At 35.9% G+C, this 18573-nt stretch overlaps 1 protein-coding gene across 1 annotated transcript in view; it reads left to right on the top strand.

The window, feature by feature from the left end:
* EYS (eyes shut homolog) overlaps window positions 1–18573 on the top strand; it is a 1768122-nt gene that overhangs the window by 1473523 nt on the left and 276026 nt on the right. The window contains 1 exon segment of the mRNA XM_042939126.1: window positions 1881–2034. Coding sequence (XP_042795060.1) covers window positions 1881–2034 — 154 coding nt within the window.

Raw genomic sequence — 18573 nt, 5'->3', positions numbered from 1 at the left:
ACTAAATACATAATAAATACACAGTAAGAATTACTTGCTTTGATTTTGGATCAATTGGAAACCAAAAGAGAAAGAAATGAAAATTGACCCCTGTAGTTTCCTATGGCTGCTGTAGCAAATTACCATAAATTTAGTGTCTTAAAACAAGAGAAAGTTATTTTCTTACAGTTCTGGAAGCCATAAGTCCAAAATGTGTCTTAGAAGCCTCAAATGATATTGCAGCTTTGGCTCTTTCTGGAGGCTCTAGATGAGAACCTGTTCCTTGCCTCTCCAGCTTCTGGTGGCCACTTGCCTTCCTTGGCTTGTGGCTGCATCACGCAAGTCTCCACCTCTGTAGTCACATAGCCTATCCTCTTCCATTGTCAAATCTCCCTCTGCTTCCCTTTTAGAAGGACACATGTGACTAAATTTTAACACAACCAGATAATCCACAATAATCTCATCTCAGAGTCTTTCATTTAGTTACACCTGCAAAGTCTCTTTTACCATATAAGATTAACATTCACAGGTTCCAGCGATTCGGACATGGATATCTTTGGTGGTCATTATCCAACCTATCACAACCACTGCTTCACATCATGTACAGAAATCGATTCTACATAAAATATAGATCTTTAAAAAGCTTACAAAAGATAAGCTAAGAAAATAACCTTATAATTTTGAACCAAAGATATCTTAAAGGTGACATAAAAAGCACTAGTTACAACCATAAAGGAAACAATAAATAGACCTGCGCCAAAATTAAGACCATATGGGGCACCTAGGTGGCTCAGTTGGTTAAACATCAGACTACTGATATCACTTCACATCATGATCTCACAGCTGTGGGATCAAGCCCCACATGGAGCTCCAAGCTGATGGAGCTCCAAGCTGAGCAAGGGGCCTCCCTGGGATTCTCTTCTGACCCTCCCTGACTTGTGGGTGCACACACTCTCTAAATAAGTAAACATTAAAAAAAGATTGTTAAAAAAAATCTATGTACTTACATATATGTCTAAAGTTGATTATTAAGTGAAGAGAGAAAGATGAATAAGGCTACTTATTGCATTATTTTTTTTAAACTTTTTAATGTTCATTTATTTTTGAGAGAGAGCGAAAGAAAGGGGTGGGAGAGGGGCAGAGAGACAGGGAGACAGAGAACCCAAAGCAGGCTCCATGCTGTCAGCCCAAAGTCGGCTGTGGGGCTTGAACCCACAAACTGTGAGATCATGACCTGAGCCACCCAGGCATCCCCATTATTTTATTTTAAAAAATAAAACTAAGGCTATATAAATATTTGGGTGTGTGTGTGTATACACACACACACACACACACACACACACACACACACACACACGATAGAAAAGAATACCTCAAAGTGGGATGAAAGAATGAGCTGGAGAAAGGGAAAATATTTCTTTTTTTATTGATTTTTTTATTTTTTATGAAAGACAAATAAAAATTATAATACAAATAATTAACGATAATAATAAACCAAGTTCTGTAATACTCAACAGGTGCCAGAGACTTTTATTATTTTATTTAATTATCACAATAATTCTAATAATCACTTGCTCTCTTCATCCCATTATAGTATATGAGGAAACTGAGGCTCAGGATAAGGTCATCTTGCTATTAAGAAACAGAGGCAGAAGTTAACAGAAGTTAATTTCATGTGAAGTTAAATGCTGTTAAAGCCATGCTAGTCTCAGCCTGTGAAAAATAATGTATATTTCTGATATAGTATTACTACATTGAATAGTTATCTAATAATACTCCTAGCCATCTCACTAAGTCATTAGTCCTAGGGGACAAAAGATTGTGTTTTTTGAAAGAATGATTGTAATTGAATAAAACATAAATAAAATCACTAATTTCATGGAATATTTGTTTTTTTAAAGGTAGTGAGAAAAATACCGGACAACAGTTTCTTCATTTATTTCTCATGGATGGAAGGCCCACAGTTAAATATGGATGCGGGAGTTCTCACAATATCTTGACTCTTTCTGCTAATTATAGCATTAACACAAATGCGTTCATCCCTATCACAATACGGTAAGTCTTCCACAGTAGTTCTTTGAATTATACTGCTGAAACTTATTTTTTCAATGTTATTTATATGTATAATAGCCACCCAAATATGAAAAGAAGGACAAAAAGGTCCATCTGAAAGTAGTCTCACTAATCAGTGTTTTCAGTTTGATGGATAAAGTATAAATTAAACTAAGGTATAATACGATACCATCCAGTGGCAATCCAATTACATACAGAATGAATTTCTTTGAAAAATACCATGGAGCTAATAAATAGGTTAAAGAATCCTGTGGTCCACTTGAAATTAAGATCCGGTAGTTGTTCAAGAAAATATCTATTGAATGAAAATAGCCATTCAGAACTGGGGAGTTGGGGCAGGTGGCCATTGACTCTGCACAGAAAAAGAAAATCCAGTTGGAAAAAATAATGAATATTAGATGGAAATGCTTTCTGGGGTGTATAAACTTTTGGAAGGCAGTCTTGGAATTAATTCATACTTCAGAATTAGGACATCTCAGAAGAGAGAGATGACTAAATATGATGGTCACATCCCAAGGGCATTACTGAACAAAATTTAAATGTAGCAGCCAAGAATTTAAAATTCTTTATCAGTGTAGCAATCTAGTGATAATGGTCTCTAAAGTTACTCTGTGTCAGTTAAAAATAACATTTTGTGCCTGAGTTTGTATGTTAGATGACAATTGGATACGTTAGTCTGATTAGCTGGAATCTTGGCTAACCTGTGAAGGTTATATAAATCAAATAAGCTTTCCCAGAGTCTGTATCAGTCTGAAAATAAAATCAAGGAAATTGACACCAATCTGAAAATGGAAACTCCTTACAGGCAGGGACAGCATCTTACTCATTTTTAATGCAGTTTGCAGGACATCTGACAGAAAGATGCTCAGTAAATGTTTGAATGAAGAAAGGAGAGTGTCTGGGGCTGGGCAGATCAATTGGTTATGACAAGAAGGCAATAAAATTACCCTAAGGTAATGAAATTATTATTCACAGATTAGGAAGACCCTTTTGGAAAAGAGAGTTGTGTGTAGACAAAGCAAATTTTCAGAGCAATGGACTTAACCATCTCTCTGACAAAAGTTGCAGTTGCTCACACAAAAAAAGAGGCAGATGAGAAAGTGAATAACTTAAAACCCAATTTAAAAGGCATTTTGATTGATAACACCCTCATTTTATACAGTGTAATCATTTCACACAAACAATGGCACATTTGATCACATATGAAGTAATTTCTGTTTTGGTCAAACTTACTTAAAGGGATGATTTTATTTCTTGCCTTTAAGTAATGAATACTTAACTAGGCAGTCCTCAAACCACTCAGAGCCTTAGGTAGCCTGAAGGTGAAACCATCCTTTAAAAAAATATTGATACTCCTAGTGAAACTAAAAACCAAGGACTTTCCAAGTCCTTCAATTATTTTTATCCAAAATTTAGGAAGTGAAAAAGAGATATCTCCACTGACACGAAAATGCAAATCTGCTTTGTCTTAAGCGCAGTATCCTACCAGACAATAGATTACATTAAGGGCTGACCCTAGGACTATATCGTATATTGTGTATTATATATTATATAAATTATTTAAGAGTATACAATATAAATAACAAGTATATTCTAGACAATTCTTGAGAACTTTTACTGTGAAGGTATAAAAAGAGGTAAGGTGGTAACTAGAGGGAGGTGAGGAGTCAAAAGGGAAAAAATGTAGGATGAGAGATTTCAGCATGTTTAATTTGGGATTTAATTCCACTCAACATACTAGTTGAGTGGAATGTGTTAATACATAGAAAAATAATGAACAATTGAGAACATAAAGTCCCTTAGAAGTTTAAACTGATGAGATACAACCTACGTGAGAGAAGATTCCTACCAGAGGGAAGTGAAAATGGAAAAAGAGACTTTTGATCTTCTGTCTGTGTACATATCTTGGTCTATGATTACCTTTTGCTTTACCCCTATCTGTTCAGTTGTTTATGTCACCTTCTCTTTCTGTCTTGCCTTCTCTGCTCTCCACTCTTATTTCTCCATCCTTATTGGGGACAAGTTAAAATTAAAAGGGTCTTTTGTGGGGGTGTCGGGGTAGCTCAGTCGGTTGAGCATCCTACTTTTGATCTCTGCTCAGGTCATGATCTCATGGTTTGTGAGTTCAAGCCCCATGCCGGGCTCTGCACTGACAGTGTGGAGCCTGCTTGGTATTCTCTCTCTCTTTCCTTCTGTGTCTGTCTGTCTCTCTCTCTCTCTCTCTCTGAAAATAAGTAAATAAACCTTAAAAAAAAAAAAGTACATATTAAAAGGGTCTGTTTGTACAGCTCTTTTTAATTGTCTCTGACAGGACACTTGTTACGCAAATTCAAAACAAATTTGTCCCTAAAAAGCATGTGAATTAAGTTCCTTTTTAATTATATGAATGTTGTTGGAATTTCATCTGTATTTAAGGGTTCTTGACAATAAAATACCATAGCATGATTGATAAGAATTTACTTTAAAAAATTAGTGGAATGAGCTCAAAGGTAAACATGTAAAATATGACTTGGATTTTTATTTTGATATTAGCCACAGAGAATAAACATGTATTTCCTCCTACTAAATCTGCATTGTACCTGTAGGATAGATGACAGAAGTAGAGCAAACTTGAATAAGCCACTTGTAGTGATTGAGGTCAATTCAGTATCAAGATAGAAGTTCTTCTTAAATGAAATGGAGCGGAGATCACAGCTCTACAGATAGATTGTAATTCATACTCATGCACAGTTTGTCTTTCATTTCAACAAATTTTGAAAGGGATCACATAGAAAGAGTCTTAGTTTTCACAAGGGTTATTCTCCTTTGGGGAAGTTCAGAAAAATTGTCTTACTATATATATACTTTTTAAAGTTTCTGAAGTTTAAATTTTTCTGGCACCTTTTGTGTCTGTCCTGAACAAAAGCTGACTCTTTATTCAGCATTTCTTCTGTAAAGAAACCCTGTGTCCTTTCCTCTGAGTAATTTACTGTGTTATTATCTGCATATTTTAAATCCACACAGCCTATTCTACCATAGAATCCTCAAGGACTTATCCTGATGTGTATTATCCATGTATATCTGAGGCATACTCCAATATCTAGTGATTTATTTTGGTTAACAAACTGTTAGGTAGCCAAAGCCGAGTGGATATTGACCAAGAATTGCATGACTGCCAGAACCACACATCCCAATCAGCCACTTTTTAGTAGCTGGCCAGTGTAAAGGAATGCATGCAGGGTTTGATATTAATTGAACAGAAGCTGGAAAAGTTACTAATGGTTGGGCAGCAAGAACCTTAGAACTTGCTCAAACCCAAACATCACATAAAACCACTGCAAGCATTTTTAACACATCATCTTGTTAGATATTTGGTCCAGAAAACAAAATAACAAAAACTGCTGTTGAGTTTTGTAAATGGACTGATTTTTACCTCCTGTTTGATCTTACAAATTTCTATGAAATAAAAACCTCTTGTTAGGTGTATGTATATTTGTGTGTGTGTGTGTGTGTGTGTGTGTGTACATGCGTTAGTACATATCTGTGCAAATTACTTTTTATTAAGAAAGTAGAAAAAAAAAAGAAAGGGACACCTGGGTAGCTCAGTTGGTTAAGCATTCAATTCATGATTTTTGAGAGCATGGAGCCTGCTTGGGACTCTCTCTCTCCCTCTCTCTCTCTGCCCCTTGTCTGCTCTCTCATTCTGTCTCTCAAAATAAATAAATAAGGGTGCCTGGGTGGCTTAGTCAGTTAAGCATCTGACTCTAGATGTTGGCTTAGGTCATGATCAGACAGTGCTAAGATGAAGCCCTGTGTCAGCCCTGTGTGTTGAAGGCATGGAGCCTGCTTGAGATTCTCTTTCTTCTCTTTCTGCCCCTCCCCCAGCTCTCTTGTGCTCTCTCACTCTCTCTCTCTCTCTCTCTCAGAATAAACATTTAAAATAAATAAATATTTTAAAAAGCAGAAAATAAATTTATATAATGCAAAACTAGCATTAAAACCTTCAAGACTGGGAAATAAAAAGGATTCTGAGCAGGATTGCTTTTAACTATATCAAATGAAGAGATTTAGTGGTAAATAATTTACGAAAATTAAGAAAGGAACAAATGACAACTTCTTATAATACCTATATATAATTTGTCAATGGCCTTTCAGGCAACTCTGCTCAAAATCAGCTTCAAGTGCTTTGCCATTTTCCCCACATAAATTTTCGGTATTACAAGTTGTTTCCTGTTGTCCTATAACTCCATGGCATTTGACCTGTAACTGCATACAGAGAATGATAAGGAAACTACTCAAGTTTATGTAAGAAGAAAGAATATCCATAATGTATTATCAGCTCTAATCTTGAGAGTAACTCAAAATGTCCTTTATGTCTCTGATTTTCTAAAATATAAAGGTTTTTCACACGTTCTTGATAGTTAATATTATGTGAGCTATGGATTACATGCCTTTAGTCTTAGAGCCCAGAAACTATGTAATGGCAACAATCTTCACTTCTTGAAGCAGATGGTGACTTTTGAACTGCGCTAAATCTATAAGATATTAGATTTATTCATAAAACGTTGCCATGTCAATATGGAAAGTTTGGCAGGCTTTTCATCTTAAAAAGGTCAAACTTCATCACTTCAATATTAATTTCTGTATCTTTTCCATCAACACTTCCATCTGGTATTTCTTAGAGGAAATGTAGGAAAACTATAGCTAAATATGTGAAATATGGCATAGTACTTTATCATTACATTGACTTGTACATAAATACATAAATCTAAACATTGATCTTGCTCCCTTATCCATACATAACACAGTAATCATACATAACATGCCCGGTACTAGTGAACAACAACTTACAATATAGTTTATTTGTATTGAATTGAAAATATCCACTACAAAACTAAAATTTATTTCGTTAAATAAGATTAAATCTTTTAGAGGTTTGTGGGTCTAGAAGTTGGTGATTTTAGTACTGTTTAGGATTATTGGGTAGAGTCTTCTGCTAGCATGTGTAGTTGTGTCTAAAATTCGCAAATATCTTGAGAAACAAGGAAGTGTCAGTTTGGTGTTGAATGAGGCAGAAATAGAAGGGAGAGCTTTCTAAATAAAGACATTGCTATCTAAATGTGAGGCTGAGTCTACACAGTGTGTTCACTGAATAATATGTCAGCTATGGACTCAACCAACCAGTGATATAAAAAAATAATTTCAAGTGATTGACTATATAGTCACATGCTTGCTTCTTTTAATTATGCAATTCAGTTCAAGTTGTCCAAATGGAATGGCTATTATCAAAGTTAAAAAAGTAAAGATTCAAGTCCTTAGTTCCTCATCTTCTGGTGTGCTGAGATACCAAGACAGCCAGAGAACTGATTGACCCTTAAGGCCTCAGAGCAACCGCAAAGACTCTACTAAGAAAGGGACTTAACAGTTGAAAAGTGTATCTATAACATAAGAAATAAACTGGATTTTGAAAAAAGATTAGAAATTTACCAGAGGGACAGCAGGTGGAAGAGGATAAGCAATGACATCATGGTGAAGATTAACACATGCAAGAAATTGTATGGAGATTGAGTATGACAGGAACATCAAGTTTGAGATGAAAGGATATTTAGTTCTTCAGCAAATCATCATCAAACATTGTAATTTCTAATGCAGAAAATTACAATAAACTAAAATAAAAGTGAAGAAATTCTTTTGAGAACCAGCAATGTATGCTGAAGAAAGCCACACATGTTCTTCATTCTTTAATGTTAATGGTAGATTTCTACTACAACTGTCAGGGTTATTGAGGAAGTTGGAGGTATTCTTGTGTGGTGCAGAATATATGGTGACATGAACTTCAATCCCTAAAAGCCTCTTCTCTCTGTAATTATAAAAGGCATGTATACTATCATCTTTAAGACAAGATTACATAAGAAAGTAACAGGAAGCAAATGAAGACTTAGGGGCAAACTAAATAATCAGAATTTTTTCAGAACAGCAATAATTGATAAAGTCAGAGAACAGTCTGCCTCACAGGAAAGTTAAAGGGATTGAACATGTTAAAAAATAAGATTCATGAGGAAATGCCAAGGGATTCTTTGTTTATTAAGAGTGGTGGTTTAACATTACAGATTTAAATCCCATGTATTTTCCAACTTGCTTCTGTAGGACCCACAGCTATTCCTAATTGAGATCCATCATCATGGTTAGAGGATATTTGATTACTGCCTTGAAACAACTGTAAGAAATATTTTACTGTGAAAGTCCTTTAAGTTCTATTCTTAGTCGTAGGCTTCAATCCTTGACAACATATTTATCTTAATTAACTTCTATAGAACAATTCGCACAGAGTGGACTCAAAATATAGACAATCTTATTTATTTAAAAAAATGGCCAGCCACCTAACTTTCTAAATGAAGCTAAAAGAAGCTATGTGAGCTTCTTCCTCAACAAATTGACCTTGACTTCATCAATATACTGAATAAAAAGAAGATATATATTGAGATAAATTGTTTTAGAACTTAACATCTGTTAACTCTGTTCTACCTAACACAAATTCATTTAAGAGTAGTGTAAGACTTTTCAAAAGATATACTAAATTTTTAAAATTGAAAGCTGGTTTCATAGGCAGATACTGGTACTAAGCCAAGGTGTTTGAACTCAATAAATATAGAACAAAGACCTTTAATGCTTCGTCAGATAATTTATTTTTTTCTTTTAAGATTTTATTTAAATTCAAGTTAGTTAACGTATAGTATAGTATTGGTTTCAGGAGTAGAATTTAGGGATTCATCACTTACATGTAACATCCAGTGCTTACACAAATGCTCTCCTTAATGCCTGTCACCCATTTAGCCCATCCTTCCACCCAACACCCACCCCCAGCAACCCTCAGTTTGTTCTCTATAGTTAAGAGTCTCTTCTGATTTGCCTCCATCTCTGTTTTTATCTTACTGTATTTTTCCTTCCCTTCTCCTGTGTTCATCTGTTTTGTTTCTTAAATTCCATATGAGTGAAATCATATGATATTCATCTTTCTCTGACTGACTTATTTCATTTAGCATAAAACACTCTAGTTTCCTCCAGGTCAGAATGGCTAAAATGAACAACCCAGGAAACAACAAATGTTGGCAAAGATGTAAAGAAAAGGAACCCTCTTACACTGTTGGTGGGTATGCAAATTGGTGCAGTCACTCTTGAAAACAGTGTGGAGGTTCCTCAGAAAGTTAAAGATAGAGCTGCCTATGACCCGGCAACTGCACTACTAGGTATTTAGCCAGAGGATACAAAAATACTGATTCAAAGGGGCACATGCACCCCAATCTTACAGCAGTGCTATCAACAATAGCCAAATTATGGAAAGAGCCCTAATGTCCATCCACTGATAAATGGACAAAGTTGTGGTGTGTGTGTGTGTGTGTGTGTGTGTGTGTGTATAGGATATTACTCAGCCATCAAAAAGAATGAAATCTTGACATTTTCAGGGACACAGATAATTTATTCTAATGCCATCATAAGACACAGCAAATTCCTGTTTTATAGTATTTGATACAGAATTTTGTCTTGGTCCCTCCTATTTTTTGACTTAGTTGGCTTAATTCTAATTTCTAGCAATATTTGAACCCCAATTTTGCCTTCAAAGACAGGATGTTACAAAGATAAAAAGGAGTAGATTCCAAAACAAAGCCCTATAGCCAATAGCATAAAAATTCACATAGGAGCGTAGTAGACACCTCAGTAAAGCTCCCATCATTTGGAAAACAGAAATTTCCAATATTATGTGATAGACTGGGATGAACTCAACCATACCCTGAGAATCTCCTCCCAACTCCCAAATGAATAAAATAGCAAAACGCATTCTCCTGCTTGTATTGTACTAGCCATGACTCTCATTTTGGCCCCTAGAGTACAGTAGCAGAGACTGCTCTGAAAGAAAATTTTAGCTCCTCTAGTATATAAACCTCAGAGAAGGTGATGGAAACACAATTCCAGCTTAGCATAGCCTCTATGGAGAATTTGTGGAATAAGAAGAAATTAAGTTTTAGATTGGTTGCACAGAAATCACCAATGAGTAGTCTGATCCTTGAATGAACATGTGCAAGCTGTCCTGAGGATTCCTAAAAATATTTGGAGATGGAGATTCTATAATGGACTATAATTCCCGCAGTTAAGTCTTAGCCACTGATACTTAATAACTAGTACCTTAGGTCAGGTTCTTTGGAACTAGACAGTAGGGATTTGCATGCAGGAAGCTTATTAGGGAGTGCTCTTGGTACCAACTGCCAGAAGTCAGTGGGAGAAGCAGCATTGAGAAGAGGTAGAAGTTGAATTGCAGAGCAGTTGTGAAAGAGGCTTCAGCTGACCCTAAGCAAAGCTCTGGAGTAGGGATGTTCATAGTTTACTGAATTGACTCGAGGGGACCTGGACCTTTTTCCCATCACCAGGAGACTCAAGGCAATATACCACAGCATCAACTACAACTGGTGAGGCTCATGGTAACATCATCACTGAATGGCTGATGAAGTCCACAACTCTTGGGTTTGATTTACACATAAACTAATGTTGTTTTTAGATAAATTAGACACTTATCACTCCCTATAACCTCCATGGGACTGAGTTTCCCCATGTTAATGGCATGGTTCTACTCAATCTTGCCAGGACTCACCCGAAGAAGTTAGTGACTATTAGGAAGAGTAGTTCAATATTAATCACATCAAACCCCCAAATTCCAACGCTGTAGATGTGGATCAGCACGGACATAGATAACCACAAATAATGCCATTCTGTGATTTATCATTAGACCATTGACCACTGCCCAAGTAGGGTATACTGGGTTCAGGGCACAAGGATAGATCTTTATATGTTCATTGTGATTCAAAGTGAAAGCGCAGGGCACCTAAAGGGCACCTGGAAACAGAGAAGTGAGGAAACAAAGCATCCTGTCTATAACTACAGAGAAGTCTTTTACCTGTCTGTTCCTTTCTTTGGAACATAAAGATAATAACACTCATTTTCTGCGATATAGTCTCCTATGAGTGTAATCTGTATGAAAGTTCTTTGAAAAGCATCAAGTGTCCCTCAAATGAATAGTATTATTATTATGGTTTATCATCCATGTAAGTCTATTTCTTCTATTGCTGCCCTAGGACCAGAGAAATTGCTCACTATATTTTTTATTTTATAGCATCTCATTAAAAACACTTCATAAAAACTTTAATGAAGTTTTCTACAGATATTTCTCCTTCCAATTAAGTAAACTTATTTCCTCATGGTTTTGTTCTATAAGCATTTAATTATTTTAGGCACTATTTTCTGGATGTCCTCCTAAGTTTTCCACGGCTTTATCAGTTGAATTTTATAAGCTGACTCTTTTCTTTTTTTTAATTTTTTTTAATGTTTATTTTTGAGAGAGAGAGACAGAGCATGAGTGGGGGAGGGGCAGAGAGAGAGGGAGACACAGATCAGAAGCAGGCTCCATGCTCCGAGATGTCAGCACAGAGCCCAACGCGGGGCTCGAACCCACCAACCATGAGATCATGACCTGAGCCGAAGTCGGACGGTCAACCAACTGAGCCACCCAGGCGCCCCCAGGTGTGTCTGTTTCATTGATTGGCTGCCCGTCAGATCAGAATCTGATCTGCCTCTTTGACAAACCCTGTCTTTCCCAGTAGGCTTTCATTAGTTAAGCAAGTGGTGTATGCCTCTTAATCTTGCACTGCACCACAGAAGCATCCTCCCCGACCACCTTCAAATTAATATGATCCTTGTTCTCAGTCTTGACTCCTTCCTTCAGCTTTTCATCAGCCATGGTGAGGGCATAAGTCTCCTCAGCTACCACTTCACAAAAGAGGTACCAGGTCCTCATGGAATGAGCACACAACACACACCAAAAACTCCCTAACTTTTCAATTCTAAAAGATGCTTCATCAAATTAGTGAACATAGCAGTTTTGAAAACTCCCCTGATAATTGTAAAAATTAAAAGTATACGAGTCTAAAACTTTTCTTCATTTTCTATTTTCAATTTTGCCTTATGCAATTACCATTTTCTCTCAGGGAATTTCACAAAATAAAATTTAGTGAAAATTATGTTCTAATTGTGATGCTATATTGAAAGAAAAATAGAATCAGTATACCATCTGTCAATTCTGGATATAACAAAGGGGTAGATGGAATTATTTTTACTTAGCCTACATAAGTATGGTAAAGTTAAAGATATTTTAAAGATGGTTATGAATTATATGCTGCTATACTTACTGCAAGTCAAATTTTTAATGTATTTGCTATTATGAAGAAGCCATGGCATTCTGTTACTTAAAATTCATTAGGCTATAATTATTAGGTATTGTACAAAAAGCTTTTAGAAAGGATACTTTTATCCTTGAAAATTACTTAGGTCAATTATATTCTATCATAGACACTTTTTTTTAAGTTCCTAAAAGCAGGAAAGTTCAACACAATTTCCTCCTGTCTAATAAGAGGAGGGATGTTATATTAGAATGAATATTTCTAATTAAAAGATTTACACAGACTAATATATTATTTTCCAGATTTTTCTCAAGCAAACATATCATAGTCTTTAGATATGCACTGTCTCTAGAATCACCAGTTTTGTTTAAAAGGATCTAGGACATTCATTTCATAGAATAGAACAGAAGAATATGAACTACAGTAATATTTATTATTTGAGAGAATAATTGCTTCAAAATAGCATATGGGAGTTGATCAAAAATATGTCTCAGTGCTTATTAAATGAGTTTTCATTGCTGGATTTATTGCTAGATTCAGGAATCAGAAGAGTCATATTTTGATTATATGGGGTAGTTTTAATTGAACCATTGAAAAGATGTCAATTTTATTTCTAAAAGTTTACCTTAATGATCCAAAATACTTAATTATACATCCTTACAAAAAATATATTTAATGTTTTCTAAATCATTCTGCTGTCAGCACTTCAAATCCTCTGTTCCTCTTTCTTTGCTCCCCCCTGCTCTCTCTCTCTGTCTCGCTCTAAAATAAATAAACATTTAAAAAAAGAAATGAAAAAAAAACATAATATAGTTCAACCTCTCATTTTTCTGCTGAGGAAACTCTATGCCTAAGGGAAAAATGGACTTTCTTGGAGTCACATGACTGAAGGAAATATACCAAAGTTAAAACTAGAGTCCATGTTTGGCACTCTTTCTCTGGCACCCATCTCTGTGTCTACTTATATAGGTAAAATACTGCTACCTTACCTTTTTCCTTTATATTTTACTTCCTATTACATATGGAGAAAAGAGTTATCAGTTGTTTATCCATTATGGCAGACCCCCGAACTCTTTACCCTTTCCTTTGTGAAAGGAGCAAGAAATCCAAACCAAATGGCTCTTTTTTTCTAAGCTTGACCTGAAGCACTTCTTTTTACAAGAACTATCATGCTCATTTCTCTGGTCATCATAAGTGAAAATTTGTGATCTTGACTAACAAAGAATCGTAGATCTTAGAGAATCTGTGGGCAAGTCTCTGCTTCTTACCTCAATGCATATGGATTCTCATCTACAGCCACATTGAACCTTGATAGTTTGACTAAATATTGCAAACAATGAGAACTTATTATCCCAAAAAGCATTTTCTTCCATGTTTGCAGTCTATCTTGATGTTTGAGATTTACTTACTCTAAGTAAATATATTTTTCATGCAATTTTTCATGCATTGGCCCTTTATATGCTCTTTTAAGAAAAAGAAAAAGCATAAATCCATAAATCCATAACTCTATTCCCTTTTCTACTTAATAGTAGTCCTTAAGTAGTTCCTTAACCATGGAGTCTAAGCTCTTTGTGAGCAGGACTTATTTTTGTTTTTAATCACTATTTTTTCCCAGAACTTAACTTTGAATTAGCATGTAGTATATATTCAGGAGATATTTTTCTAATGAATGAAATAAGCTTATTTATCTTCGCTAATTCTTTTCTGCTGTAAGGTAAATATTCCCAGCCCTTAAACCATTCCCCAACTGATATGACTTGGGAGAGCCTCACTATCCTGATTATTCTCTACACACTTCATCATATCAGCTACCTTATAAGCTGTCACAGACAGTAGAACTCAGCATTCCCTGTATAAGTGATCCAAATGCACTCAAAGAAGAATGAATCAGCTTTTCTCAGTTTTCAGACCATTCAGATTAGACCTTTAGTCAACTAAATCCTTAGGTCTTTTTTGCACAAAGTGCCTAAAATTATTTAAGTTGCTTAGTCACATTGTCAAAAGTTTACCACTCTTGTAATACACAAACATCCTCAGGAGGTTTAACACATTAAGTTAGGTTCTCAATCATTCACAGCTTGTGGTCAATTTCTTCCATCAGATATAATTTTCTCCTAACCTCTAGCTGAAAGCAGCATGCTAAACAAATGGGAGTTTTCAGAGATGGGGTAGATAGTATGTAAATTGTGGCAGTGTCCAAAAAGTCAAGTCTGAGTGAAACTCCAAGTCAAGGGGCCAAGGTAAATAGCAGTATTAGGAAATGCACAAGGAAGAGGGCCAGGGTGGGGGCCAAATACAACAAGGACATTTAGAATAACACTGGAACATTTTTTTTTCTCTGTTCATGTATTTTCAGTATATATGATTCAGTAAATTTAATTAGGAGTCTTCTGTGGATCAGGTACTGTGATATCCTCTAATTATACAGGAGAAAAGGAATATGTGGTTTTACCATTATAAATGTTTAGTCTACTATGGTGGAAAGGTAAGAAATAAGTAAACAAATATGTAGTTAGTAATTGTGATGTGTCCCAGATGAAATAGAGTGCAGAGATAGAGTATAATGGGATAAATGGGCCTCCTTTTTAAATAAAATGTTCAGAAGGAACTCTCCAAAGAGGATGATCAGAGATACATGGATGAGAAGAAGCCTGTCAGTTGAAGAATGAGGGGATGTATTGTGGATATAAATATACATATAGATGTGGATACGGATATAGATATAAATATACCTCAGTTACAGGAAGAAGTCTGGGTGAATAATGACTTCTGTAATGACATATTTTAAAAGGAGCTACCAAATCTGAGAAGCACTATATTTCCCTTAGTAAGATGTCAGAAGCTTACTACTTGCACATGTTCAGGAGAACAGCCTCCTCACAGATCTATCTGCTTGGTCTCAAATTGTCTATTTGAAGCATGTGCTGCTCTGTAAAGGAGTTGAAGCTTCTCCCAGCTGGGTACACTGGGGAAGACTTCCACAGATTGCTGCGTGTGAACCCACTTTTTAGCCTTTCATGCCTATTTTATCACCTCATTTCAATATCTTTTGATAAACTAGATTGTCCCTCTTTTGCCTCTTAAGCACACAGAAGAGCAGCACTCATGTTAGAACTTCAGTCAGTCAGATGGTGGCCTATCTGATCTCTCAGCCAACTGCCTCCTGAAAGTTTGCCTGAACATTCCCCTATGTTATATTTGACAGGTCACAAGTTGGGCTAGTACAAACTACATGTAGGTGATCTCTTCTACAACTCCATGAAACACACCCACCTATATATGCTTCTGAGGCTCCAGAGACTATTTACCTTGGTTTCCATAGTATTAGTTTCTAATGGATTTCAAAGTGATGTCTAAATTCAACCCAATGTGAATAAATTAATTTTCTATGATATGGTCAATACTCTGCTGCATACTATGGAGTATAGAAATGTTAATGACAAAAATACCATAAAAAAATATTCACTCTAGTTAGTGATAAACATGCTAAAGTGTTAGAGGTGAAATACACGGATTTCTGCAACTTATTTTGTAATGTCTCACAAAAAAGTAAGGTAAAATGGTGGATGGATGGGTGGATGGATGGGTAGAGGAATATATATGTGATAAAGCAAATATAGCAAAATGTTAATTGTAGGATCTAGGTGGGTATATGATGGTTCACACTGTTAAATTTCCTTAACTTTTTTAAGTTTATAACTTTTGATAATGAAATATTGGAGGAGAAGCAATCACTGTGTACCTGAATCTTACCATTCAGGTAGGAGTTAAACACCCACACATGAAATAATTGCTATACTGTTGAAGTGCTGATTGTAAGAGCAATAGGAATTCAGAGAGAAGTCAACATGGATTGGCATAAAAGGAAAGAGGACCACTTGAGACTTAAAGGTGTAGGATTTTGAAAGATGAAGTGGAAGATGGAGAGCATTTCAAGTGGAAGAAACAGCATGAGCAAACACATGTAGGATGGAACAGAAAAGCAGGTGTTCAAGAAAACAAAACAACTGAATCTGGTGGGGAATAGTCAAAAATAACTTTGGATACACATAGCAAAGCTGGAATATGGCAGGTCATGATAGGTAGAAAAAGACATCACCTCTTCTCTTAAGTAGTCAATAATATTTGGGCATAATAAGATGAAATATAGTTCAGCTTTACAAACAGAATTTTCAGCCAATCTTGTAAAAATTTACAAAGAAAGTTAAAAGGTGAACATAGGCGCTCAAATGAATGCTACAGACCCTACAGGTAATTATTACTCTGATAACACAAAATAATTGGATGAAAAACATTTGGGGCCACCTTTGTCAGCATGGTTTAATTGTACAAGGGAAGCCAAGTCTCATGTCTGTACGGGACCATTCAAATCCTCCCTTTCCCAAGACAAAGAATTCTACCACATTAGCTTTTCCTGGACCAGTTCAGAATTAGCAAAAGCAACCTTGGCACTGTTCCCACCAGTGCATGCTAGTCCCCTCACCCGATCAGAGAGCAATGCTGGACCAAATGGAAATGACAGAATATATTGGAAAGGTATGGGGTAGCTGAAGAATTAAAATAAAGCTCAAGAACCAGTCTTAGCATAGAAACCAGGGTATGTACCAGGGATTCAGGTCACCCTCTTCAGGGTTCAATGTGGATAAATTCCAAGAGTTCTTATAACCATTTAAAATTCAAAATCAGGGGCACCTGGGTGGCTCAGTTGGTTAAGCGCCAAACTTCAGCTCAGGTCATGATCTCATGGCTTGTGAGTTTGAGCCCCAAGTCTGTTTTAGGTTCTGTGTCTCCCTCTCTCTTTCTCTACCCCGGCCCTGTTCACACTGTCTCTCTCTGTCTCTCAAAAATGAATAAATGTTAAAAAAAAAAATTTTTTAATTCAAAATCAAGGAAGAATGCTTCTCAGGAAACCAGCTTATGTTGCAATCAACCCTTAGCCAGAGGAGGGTAGTCACCACAAAGAGAGTCTCACAAAGTCTGTATTCAGTGAGGACATGTAGTTTCTCCAAAAAAGTGACTTAACCTTAAGAAATTCACATGAAAAGGGAATAATAGTAGTATGCATGTTTTAGGATTGTGCAAGGACCAACTGAGATAAAAATAATAAAAAAGAACTCATGTAGTTTTACTATATGGTAAACACTGTGCTAAAGATTTCACAAATTTTAAATAATCGAACACTTATAACTTCTCTTTGAGATTACGTAATTGTGCAGCTCATATTTCAAAATTTAATTCAAAATGGACAAGAAACACTTGGTTTGCCATGCATTTTTCTGCCTAGATTCTGAATGCTCATCAAGTGTGTATCTTTTGAAATACATCCACTTGAAAATCTGAGCCTTGTCTTCTCAGTTCTCATTTTTGTAAAGATTCTCTCATTTACCCTTTTCCCTGCAGAATGTTGATATCCTCAATTTTTGTGTTGTTTTTTTAATATTGGTGTTCCAGGTGTTCTTCTTCCCTTGCCTAAAGATTCTCCTTACTGGGGCACCTAAATGGCTCATTTGGTTACGCATCTGACTCTTGATCTGGGCTCAGATCATTATCTCACAATTTGTGAGATCAAGCCCTGCGACCTCTCTCTCCCTCTCTCTGAGCCCCTCCCCCACTCGTGTGCTCTCTCTCTCTCGCTCTCTCGCTCTCTCAAATAAATAAACTTTAAAAAAAAGAAAAAGAAGAAAAGAAGACTATCCTTACTAACAATTTGGATCCCTTAGTGGAATAATTGAATTATTACCCATTTCCCCCAAAATATTTCATCATAATATCATTCCTCCAATTTTGTACCTAATGACATACTTTAAAACTAGAGATGGGAATTGAAAATGCCTTTACCTGGGGAAATAGGTGCCTAAATGTAACACTTGGCTAATTTCAAATATAGAATAATGAGAAGGAAAAAAGCCATTAGGTGAGATGTCCTCAGTGCTGTGGTCAGGGCATCTAGTTAGGTGCCCCATGTTATCACTGACACCCACCATGCATTGCTGCAAGAAAAAAGGAAATTTGCAGTGACTGGCAAGCTAAGCCTGACCTCTGCCCTACAACCTTCAAAGAGAATAGAAAATGTAAAGAGCCACTGAAATCATGACCTCTTGACAGACTATACCTCATTTGTGGTGTGAATCTGGGGGTTATAAATACAGAAACAATTTTTCAGGCAAAGAAAAATTGTGATGATTAAAAAATACATATACCACAATCAAATGCAAATGTCCATGTGTGACATGCTGACTTTATAGATGAAGTTTGTAAGGAGAAAAGGCAGGGCTTACAATTCACTTGTTCCTTGTTTTTAAGGAAGCTTAAGCAG

Source organism: Panthera leo, chromosome B2 (assembly GCF_018350215.1).
Source record: "Panthera leo isolate Ple1 chromosome B2, P.leo_Ple1_pat1.1, whole genome shotgun sequence".
NCBI lineage: Eukaryota > Metazoa > Chordata > Mammalia > Carnivora > Felidae > Panthera > Panthera leo.
The sequence above is the reverse complement of the archived record's forward strand: the minus strand, read 5'-3'. Positions and strand labels throughout refer to the sequence as shown.